At 37.9% G+C, this 11,078-nt stretch overlaps 2 protein-coding genes across 4 annotated transcripts in view; one reads left to right on the forward strand and one right to left on the reverse strand.

Annotated features, from left to right (window-relative positions):
- Nucleotides 1-164, reverse strand: part of NIF3L1 (NGG1 interacting factor 3 like 1) — a 40,604-nt gene extending 40,440 nt beyond the window's left edge. The window contains exon 1 of the mRNA XM_004458928.5: nucleotides 16-164. The gene's annotated coding sequence lies outside the window, so the exon portion shown is untranslated. The remainder of the gene's footprint in view (nucleotides 1-15) is intronic.
- Nucleotides 76-10,250, forward strand: PPIL3 (peptidylprolyl isomerase like 3). 3 transcript variants are annotated; one of them, XM_012525328.4, is made up of 7 exons: nucleotides 76-155; nucleotides 1,100-1,176; nucleotides 2,194-2,268; nucleotides 3,263-3,356; nucleotides 3,623-3,690; nucleotides 7,353-7,471; nucleotides 9,957-10,250. In XM_012525328.4, exons 2-7 carry the CDS (start codon nucleotides 1,174-1,176, stop codon nucleotides 10,081-10,083), a joined length of 486 nt encoding a protein of 161 aa, XP_012380782.1. In that variant the 5' UTR covers nucleotides 76-155; nucleotides 1,100-1,173; the 3' UTR covers nucleotides 10,084-10,250. The 3 variants fall into 3 exon arrangements, with proteins under 3 accessions (XP_012380782.1, XP_071072300.1, XP_004458980.1); XM_071216199.1 differs by having other exon boundaries at nucleotides 110-152; XM_004458923.5 differs by lacking the exon at nucleotides 76-155 and adding an exon at nucleotides 261-497.
- Nucleotides 10,251-11,078: the final 828 nt, after the last annotated feature.

The raw sequence follows: 11,078 nt of genomic DNA on the forward strand, positions 1-11,078 counted from the left end.
TCGCCCATTACTCACCAGCTGCGAGAAAGACGCCCTCAAACGTCACTTCCGGTCCAGCGTGCGCTCTCGGGGCTTTAGGGAAGGGGCTATGGTAAGGGGCCGGCGGAAGTGGACCACTTGGTGTTACAGCTGAACCCAAGGCGCTTCTGCAGGTGGTCTGTATAGTCCCGATTTATGCCTCTTGTCCAAGTACTTATGAATAGAGCTCACGGCCACTGTCAAAGTTTTCCAGATGAGCAACAAATCACATGGTCCACCTCGTTCTAGTCATTTTGGTTTGAGCCAGGGAGGTGGGGCGACCGAGACTTGAGGAAGGGCGGTCCTCCTTGCTGGAGCCCGCTCCCAACTGGCTACAAGAAACTGATTTCTGTCCGACAGGCCAGTACAGACCCACTGACCAAAAGGAACTCTATGATTTCGATCCGACAGACCCGTACCGGGCACAGGCACTTGCATCTTGTCTATTTTATGCAAGAACTGTGCTAACGAGTGGTGAAGTAAGCATGGAGTACCGTCATTCATTCTTTCGTGCACATGTTCAAATACTTGCTGAGCGCCTACTAGATCGTAGGCGTTGTTTCAGTTCTTGGGATACCTCTAGTGAATATTCTGGGCGGAAGGTGGTGTTAGAGAGATTCAGTAAATAAGGAAAGTATATAATATTAATACTATGGGGAAAAGGAAATAGGCCGGGTACGAGGATTAAAATAATTTTAAATAGAGTCGTCAGGTCAATGAAACCTAACATTTGAACAAAGACTTGGAAACGTGGGAAATAATTAAATGTACGGGATGTCTGAGTGTAAGCGTTCCAGACAAAGGCAAAAGTCTTACTTACTTACTTGGGGTGGCCAAGACCTTAAGGCAGGAATGTGACCGGCTTGATGATGAACTTGGAGGAGGCTCCTGAAGAGGAGTGAGCGAAGGGAAGTATTCGTTTGGGGGCTGGAGTCGCTTAAGGGCTCTTCATCACTTCTCTAACTGAATTTTTATTATGTAAAGGGAAGCTATCTGAGGCCTTTTCTTGTAAAGATGCACTAAAGAGATAAGTATGTGTGAATTAAGAGGAAAAATAATGTCTTTTTTCTTTGGGGAATAGAGACTCATTTCCAAGCTTTTCTCCAGAGGACTATCAGAAATTAACAGTGCTTTCTGAAACCATCAAAAAAAATAATGGTAAGTTTTATAGAACTCTGTGAATACCTTTCATTTTAAGTAATTTTTAGAAATTTAGAAGTCAAGAGAAATAAGACTGCATGGAAGTTTCCTTGGCAACATGGAGAAATGATGGCATGTAGGAGCATACAAAGTAGAATGACTAAAAACAAAAATAAGCAAAATTACTTTTCAATTCTTTAGTGTTTGAAGAATATAGCCAAGTGAAATGATTTTAAATGGATACTTTTACTTTGGATTTACAAGGAGCAACTAGAGTTTGAAGTAGAAGATAAGCAATGAGAATACTGCCCTGCTTCCCATCCCCATCCCTATCTATTTTTAACCTGGCCTCCTTACTACTGGATATTATTATAAGAAGAAGAGAAAATTAAAAAGGAGCCTTGAAATAGTTTTCCATTGTTCTGGATTGGTAGAAGCAAAGGAATATACAAGCTACCAAAAAAAAAAAAAAAAAAATCAGACAAGAAAAACCATTATGGATACCTCTCCATATTTAGAATCTAGTAATACTGGCTTATGTCTGTTGTCTTCAATCTAGAAAGGAATTGATTTTCAGCTTGTTTCTCCACATTAAGTTGCATTAGAGAAATGGTGGAAACTGTTTTTACTATTTTCTTACTATTTTTCCATAATATCATTAATGATGATGGTTTTTTGTTAACATCAGTAATGCTGACATAATAATTTGCTTTAATTTTTACCTATGAAACAATTCAAACTTAAAATGATTATTTCCATCAAAATATTTACTTTAAAATGTTTAGTGTAGATACCATTTTACCTTAATGTTTATGTTTATGTTCCAGTGTTTTTTTCTGCTGCTGTTGGAATAAATTTGGGGGACAAAGTACAACTTATCTCATAGCTGCTATGTGAATAGGTTATTACTGAAGCAGTGTTTCTTTCTGTCTCTTATTCAAATTATTATCTATGAACATCCAGACTCAGAATAATATAGTACATAAAGTCACGTGAAAAAAATGTCATTGATCTCACATTCTCTCTCCCTTTTAGTCAGTAACACTGCATACAGATGTGGGTGATATTAAGATAGAAGTCTTCTGTGAAAGGACACCTAAATCATGTGAAGTAAGTACCATAACTTATAAAAAATGACTTAATGCACCAGCATAACCATTTTGAAATTGAATCACCTAAGCTTTAAAAAAAAAAGTCTGAAATCATTGTCAGGAAAAACCAGCCCTCATAATTTCTAGCCTGATTTCCACTTACCTTTCCTGATGTCAAACGTGAATCAAAGAAAGGGTAGGTAATTTTTCTCTAACCATAGAGTAATTGGTGTTTTTTCTTTTGATCCATTTTCCTCAGGAAACATAAACAATTATTAAGATATTAGATAATTTATTATACATGGTTTCACTTGTTTAAACGACAAGACTATAAGGAAAAAGAGTCTCCTGTGAATACTCATTTATTCAACAGTTATTTATGAAAGACTATCTTGCCAGGCAGGATCTGGAGATACAGTGATGAAGAGGAGACATTCCCTACCTTCAGGGAACTTATATTCTAGCTGGGAAGACAGTGAAAAGCTTAAGTAAATCCAGAAAGTGGTAATGCCTTGAAGGAAATGAAGTGTTGGGATAGAGAATAATGGAAAAGGAACTATTTAAGAGAGGAAGGTGAGGACATGAAGCCTAACCAAGAAACTAATAGTTAAACTGTGTCCAAAAAGTAACAAAGTAATCTCCATGGAAAGAGATGTAAAAAGAACATTTCAGGTATATATTGAAACAGCAGGTACAAAGACCCTGAGATAGGAAAGCCTGCCTCTTTTGGGATGAATTGTCAGAAGGCTGATGGGGTTAATGTATAAACACAGAGAAGGGGGCATTATCATTTGAGATGTTTAGAGGTAAGGTACACCATATAGGGCCTGTTAGGCCCTGCTGAGGATTTTGAATTTTATTCCAAGAGCAGAAGGAAGCCATTTAAAGTGTTTTAGGCAGAAAAGTGACATTATTCAAAGTAATGCCAAAAGAAAGTCATAGTTTAAATATGCTACTATCATGTTTTCTATAAAAATGATTGGTTATTTCAATAACTGTTTTTCTCTTTTCAGAATTTCTTGGCTCTTTGTGCCAGTAATTACTACAATGGCTGTATATTTCATAGAAATATCAAGGGTTTCATGGTTCAAACAGGGGATCCAACAGGTAAGTTATTCTATTAATATCTAGGAAATTTGGGTATATAGTATGAAGAGGGTAGGAAAATAATTAAAAATAAAAACATGTGGGAATTTTATAACCAAGCTACCTTCCTAAAGCAAGACATTTTTAAGCAGAAGCCATTAACAGCTACTCTTAAAACTAGCCGTTAAGTTTCAGAAAATATACATAGGGTCTCCAAAACACAAACACACCCATGAACGCTTTTTCAACTTTAATTAGATACTTCTTTTGTTTTGCTTGACTTGTAGGAACTGGAAGAGGAGGTAGCAGTATCTGGGGCAAGAAGTTTGAGGATGAATACAGTGAATATCTTAAGGTATATCCCTAATGCTTCATAATGTGTTTTCAAATGCTTTCATTACACTTGGAAACTTAGACACCTATGTTATAATAACTCAAGGTAGCATCATTTTTGTGGTTTTTGTGCACTTGGTAAGTGATGTCAGAGGAAAAATATAAATAGCAGTTCTAGCCTGCCATACATTCCAGAATCTCACCATCACACAGATCTCAATATTATATGAGCTCATCTTTTGTTTAATATATAATGTACCTAAGGAGCATAATGTCTCACCAAAAAACTCAGGTAGAATTATATGAGTCACTGGCCTTTTTTGAGAGTGAGGAGGAAAGGCTGTCAAACCTCCTGGTTGAAAATAGTGCCCATTTTCAAGCTTATCAAACTTTTATCATCTTCTGTTGGATGTGTAAATATTTCTGTATTATATTTTCTTAATGTATACAGTAGCCCTCAACAAGTAAAGAGAAGTACATCTGAATAAATTTTCACCATGGTAAAGTTAGGAATTTTATTTTCTTTGCTATTTTTTTTCCAGAATTTTCAAACTTTCTGAAGAATGTATTTTTCTAATATTCTTATTTTTAAAAAGACAAAAGATAACTTCAGTTAACAATTTATTGTATTGTCTTTCAAACTTTAAATCTGCATAGAATTATTTTATAATTGGGGGGGGGAAACACTAATTCTCCTCAATCAGAATATGTAATTTAGTATATTATATTGTAGTTATTTTAAATTATGTCCAGAAAAAAAATTGTTTGAAAAATTTGCTGCAATGTTATTACCTCATGATTTTGAGGCTAGGTGTGATTACTTTATCTTTTTTTTGCTTTTTTATCATGAGCAGATATTACTTTTGTTATAAGAGTCGAGGTTGGGAGATGATAAAACATTTTTCAAAATCTTCCTTGGGGAATGGGTGTGGCTCAAGTGGTTGAGCACCCACCTCCCACATGGGAGGTCCCAGGTTCAGTTTCCAGTGCCTCCTCAAAAAACAAACAACAAGCAAAAGCAAATGAAAAAACCAACTTAGGGAAGCTGATACGCCTCAGTGGTTGAGCACTGGCTTCCCATATACAAGGTTCTGGGTTCAAACCCTGGCCCCTGGTACCTCGGGAAAAAAAAAAGTCATCCTTTGCCTGAATTAGAACTAAACCAGGGAAGCAGATGTGGCTCAGCTGATAAAGCATCTGCTTACCATATAGGAGGTCCAGGGTTCGGTGCCCAGGGCCTCCTGACCCGTGTGGAGCTGGCCCATGCACTGTGCTACTGCACACAAGGAGTGCAGGGCCATGCAGGGGATCCCCCGCATAGAGGTGCCCCACGCACAGGGAGTGCACCCTGTAAGGAGAACCACCCCATGCGATAAAAAGCACAGCCTGCCCAGGAGTGGCACCGCCATCACCGAGAGGTAATGCAGCAAGATGATGCAACAAAAAGAGACACAGATTTCCAGTGCCGCCTGACAAGAATGCAGGCGGACATAAAAGAACATACAGCAAATGGACACAGAGAGCAGACAACGGGGGTGGTGGGGAAGGGGAGAGAAATAAATGAAAAATCTTAAAAAAAGAACAAAACCATATTTTAAACATTAATTAATGACTGCTCCCATAGCACTAATCTATCATCCAAAAGTGATTTTCAATTTCGACTATGACAGAAGCACCTGTGAAAGTTGTGAAAATATAGACTATCAGGGCCTTACTCCCCTAAAAATTAGGAAAAACAGTAGGACTGGTTAGGACCATGACTATATATTTATTTGTTACTTTTATTGTTGTTTGTGTTCATGAGTATATTTTAAGGTTTCCCAGGCTGTAATTCTTAACAGCCAAAGTTAAGAACTATTTTCTTATACACTAGGATTGAATATGTATATATGAATATTCACATACTCTGTAACTCAGAAATTCCATTCCCAGATGTTTACCCTAAAGAAACTATTGTGCATGTGCAGCAAGAGACATGTGCAAGAGTGTTTTAGAGTACTATTTGTAATAGCAAAATCTAGATCATAGACTGGGTATATTGTAATGTATTCAACAATAGAATAAACAAAAGTGAAAAGTCAATGAATGACAGCTATATATACATGTATGAATCTTAGAAACAGAATGTTAAGCATAAACAGCAAGTCCTGGAAAACTTCAAATAAAATGAATCCATGTTATTGCGCTCAGAAATAAGCATGAGGAAACAATATATTGTTTAGGTATATATAAATGTAATAAAATCGTGGTTGCCTGGAGAAGCAGAGGGTTGGAATGAAGAGGAACAAATGGGTTCCTCTTCATCCCAAATTTTACTGGTAAATATTCTTAAATTAAATATTAATTCTTAAAATTAAATTTGGGAAGTAGGTTAATGGATGCTTTTTCTTTTTTAACTTGGACATGGTATATATATTCTTGTATATGTATGGAATATTACATTTGATTGGTAGCCACCTTTTATGGAGACTAAAGCATTAATATCTTGATGTAACGGCATCTCTGTGGTTTCTCCAATTACTGTTACCTGCTGAAGAGCTGAAGAAACAGTAATCAGATGAGTTTACTATTGTGTATTTTATATTTGGGCCTCTTCCTATAACATGCTTATTGGTCATGCTTTCAAGCTTTCTCATCAGTAAGGTCCTTCTAATTTTTGTACACATTTCCTTATATAACAAATAGTATCATGAATATTAGACCTGGGTGAGACCTTCCTTAGATCATCTAATCCTGGGGCCCTGAACTTACTGCCCATGGGTGAAAGACCCACAGATGTATTCTCTTGGCCATCAGTTAAAAAAGAAAAATTAAATGCTTTTAGGCAACAAATACACTCTTTTGCCACCACTCCTTAATGTTTATACTCCTCCTAGTTACCAGTTTATAATCTGCCTCGCCCTTTTGAGCACTGAATTATAAATAGACCCCTGAACTAGACCAACCTCCCTTGTTTTACAGATAGAAAGACTAGTGAGAGTCCAGTGTACATGTGAAGAGATCATGGGGATTTTGATTTTGTGTGTACCTAATCATTTCATGCCAGCATACTGTTACTGAATATAAATGTAAGGATTATTTGTATTATATATTGGTATTTGCTGAAAGTGTTTGTGGCTATACTTCTTCGCAGTGAAAATGAAATTAATTAGAGAATGTTATTTGATAGATACACAATTTAATACAAGTTTTCAGTGATCCAGATAATATAGAAACTGAACATTGGGATAAACTCTAACCAGAAGCTGGTTAATGTTTTCTTAGTCCCTTAAATTTTGGGAAGGTAAAGAGTGCATATCTTGGGAAGTGGATGTGGCTCAAGCAATTGAGCTCCTACCTACCACATGGGAGGTCCCAGGTTCCGTTCCCTGGTGCATCCTAAAAAAGACGAGCAAGACGGAGAGCTGATGCATCAAGAGACACAAGGATGAAAACATAATGAGAGACACCACAAAGCAGGGAATGGAGGTGGCTCAAGTGATTAGGTGCCTTCCTCCCACATGGGACATCCTGGGTTCAGTTCCCAGGAAGACAAGCATACAATGAACAGACACAACAAGCACAAATGAGGGGGGTCCAGGAATTTAAAAACTTTTTTTAACAAGAGTGCATGTCTTATTTCAGTCCTGCATCTGGAATATTTATGCATAAATGCAGTTAAATCCATGCTTTGGTCTATTTCAGCACAATGTTAGAGGTGTTGTATCCATGGCTAATAATGGCCCAAACACCAATGGATCCCAGTTCTTCATCACTTATGGCAAGCAGCCACATTTGGACATGAAGTACACAGTGTTTGGAAAGTGAGTGTTCTGGTTGTGGTTTTCTTTGGGATTTCAACACAAGGAATGCATATGAGTGGCTGTGATAGTAGCATAAACAATATTGCAAAGAACAGTGTGAGAGCTAAATGTCTGTGACCCTGGACAGTTATGACCCTGGAACGTTATAACCTCTCTGAGCTTCATTTTCTGTATTTATAAAAATGAGGCAATACTTTTTTCAGGATCATTGTATAAATTAACAGTAATGTATCTGTCTTCATTGAGAATAACATTTGGCTACAACTAACAGATCTGGAAAAGAGTGGCTTAAATAAGATGGTATTCAAGCCTGATTTGGTGGTGCCATTATGTCATCTGTGTTCCAGAAGCTTCTGTTTTTGTTCTTCGCCATCTTTACCTTCTATTTCAAACTTACCTTCCAGTCATATTATGGTACCACAGCTCCAGTCAAAACATCTGTGTTCCAGGCAGAAAGAAGGAAAGATAAAAGGTGCTTGCTCCCTACAAGGGAGACCAGGAAATATTTTTTAGCCAGACACATTGCTACTCTCAATAATACTGGTGTTCTGTGAGTAAGAAAAAGGGGAGAATGATCCTAGGGAGGCATTTAGCAGTGTCTGCCAGAATATCTGTTGTCAAGCACCATACCTGGAAAGTCAATTCATCTGTTCATTCAAAAAAACATTTACTTTTCTCAATAACAAAGGCATTGGTTCAATAGTTTTTTTAATTTAACAGTTTGAATGGCAGAATTAGATTGATTAAAAAATGGAAAACTCTACCACATTTCTTTTTCATCTCATATACATATATCTATAATTATTAATAATCAGTGAGATTAATGAACTGTAACAGCATCTGGTAATCCGTGTGTGTGTGTGTGTGTGTATAGCCCAGGTTCCTTTTCTTTTTTCTCCCTTAACCCATCATTCAGAATTATTGATCAGTAATTAGCAGAACTTATCTTATTGGACTTGTGATAAAACTGAAGAGGTTGAAGCAAGAATTCTTTTTTGGGGGGCGGGGGGGGGGTACTAGGAGCCAGAGATTGAATCCAGGACCTCGTATGTGGGAAGCCAGCACTCAACCACTGAGCCACATCCACTCCCCTGAACAAGGATTCTTAACCTTAAATCCATAAGTTCTTTGAAATGTACACATATTTTTCTGGGGAGATGGGCCATAGCTTTCCTCAGATTCTCAGAGGGGCCCTTCTCCCAGATATATAACTAGACTGACCTGCTTCAATTCTACTCGCCTTTTTCCTCAGATCTATATTTCCTATATCCTCTGTTTCTCTTACTGACCTGGAAGGTAGGAAAGGCTTTTAAATTTATAATTTAAAAGACTTTAATTGTCCTGCATTTAAGAGTAAAATCAAAAGGTTTTGATTAAAGTATTTTAGTAAAAATGCAAAATGAGATATAAATCTGTTTTCTTTTCTTTACTGTAAATTTTGGGAATTTATTTGAGTTTCACTCTGACTTTAAAAAGTCTTGTTTTCTTAGTACATGTTTTATTTTTATTTTATTTTTTTTTTAAAGATTGATTTATTTATTTAATTTCCCCCCTTCCCCTGGTTGTCTGTTCTTGGTGTCTATTTGCTGCGTCTTGTTTCGTCAGCGGCAGGGGAAGTGTGGGCGGCGCCATTCCTGGGCAGGCTGCTCTTTCTTTTCACGCTGGGCGGCTTTCCTCACGGGCGCACTCCTTGCGCGTGGGGCTCCCCCACGCGGGGGACACCCTTGCGTGGCACAGCACTCCTTGCGCGCATCAGCACTGCGCATGGCCGCTCCACACGGGTCAAGGAGGCCCGGGGTTTGAACCGCGGACCTCCCATGTGGTAGACGGACGCCCTAACCACTGGGCCAAAGTCCGTTTCCCTTAGTACATGTTTTAAACTCAGCTTTCCAGAGCACGTATTTGAAGGATTGCTCTCAATACTTTTTTTCTGGTAAAAACATGAAATGGGTTTTCTGGAGGCTGTCAATGTTCTCTCTTTTCTTTTTTTAAATTATTAGTGCTTTTTGTCCAGAAGCAAAAAGTAGAAACACTGTATCTAGCAATAAAGTGGAAAGTGGCCTCCTACTTCAGGACCTTCTCTGTAGGGCAACACTGATAATAATAGCAACATCCCTACATACGTTCTCTGATTTTTTCCTATAGCAAAGAAATCCTTGCTACTGGTTAAATTGACCCATTTGTAGCTATTGTGTGACTGTGTGAATGGAGCAGAGTGTAGTTGTTTAGGTACTTTGGATGGAATGTTCTTAACCACGGCTATTGTTAACTAAGGGTATAGAAATGAATTTTTATTTCTGAATTTTGATCCATATCTATGGCAAAAAATCAAGTCAATAAAATTTTTGTTGTCCACTCAACTAGAGAACTCAGAACTGTAAGACATGGTCCTTTTCTCTTAAAGGGACCATAATTGCTATAGATATACAGATACTATGTTTCGATCTGAGGAAATTTTGACACATTACAACTGTTTTTCTTTCAGGGTAATAGATGGTCTAGAGACACTAGATGAATTGGAGAAGTTACCAGTAAATGAGAAGACTTATCGACCTCTTAATGATGTACACATAAAAGACATAACTATTCATGCCAATCCATTTGCCCAGTAGCTGTAAAAGACCCGTACAAATACTTGGCAAGCTGTTCATGGAACACACTGATCGTGGTTTACCCAGTTTTAATTATGTCAGAGATTGCGTGATTCTTGTGCTTCTTTACAGCTAAGTTTTTCTATGAGTTGGTGGAACCAAAGGGAAATAAACAGCTTTTATTCCCACTCTTATGAGCATATTCCTTACTACAACACTTCTCCAATGTACTTCTTTAATTTTAATATAAAAAAGGTTTAATTTTTTTTTATAAATAAACATTCATTTTTAATTGCCAAGACCTTTAATTAAATCCAGGTTTGGTTTGGTTTGGTTTTTGGCATGCTAATTATATACCCCTACTATATCTAGGTCATATCCTAGAAACATTATTTTCCATTAATTATTCACCTTACACAATTAGAAAGGGGGGGAACATGATAAAAGAATGGTCTAGAAAGGCCAGCCAATCCACTTATTTTTTTCCTCTGGTCTTTAGATTTACAGTAGAGGCTCTCTAAGAAGTTCTAGAGGGGAAGCAGACTTGGCCCAGTGGATAGGGCATCTGCCTACCACATGGGAGGTCCGCGGTTCAAACCCCGGGCCTCCTTGACCCATGTGGAGCTGGCCCATGCACAGTGCTGATATGCGCAAGGAGTGCCCTGCATAGGGGAGCCCCACGAACAAGGAGTGCACCCTGTAAGGAGAGCCGCCCAGCGCGAAAGAAAGCCTGATAAGGATAGAAGCGGTTACAGAAGAGCACACACAGCGAATGGACACAGCGAGCAGACAACTGGGGGTGGGGGGGAGGGGTGGGCATGGGAGAAAAATAAATAAATCTTTAAAAGAAAAAGTTCTAGAGTACTGTAAATGCTCAGGATTTCTCAAAATTTGACTATGGAACAGTTAGATAAGGCATAACTTATTAGGTATTGCAGAATGCATTTCTACAGAACTTCCATTTGACAAATCTGTGAATTGGTTAAAAGCACCAGTTGTGGAGTCCTGGTCTGTAT

This window comes from Dasypus novemcinctus, chromosome 7, assembly GCF_030445035.2.
Source record: "Dasypus novemcinctus isolate mDasNov1 chromosome 7, mDasNov1.1.hap2, whole genome shotgun sequence".
NCBI lineage: Eukaryota > Metazoa > Chordata > Mammalia > Cingulata > Dasypodidae > Dasypus > Dasypus novemcinctus.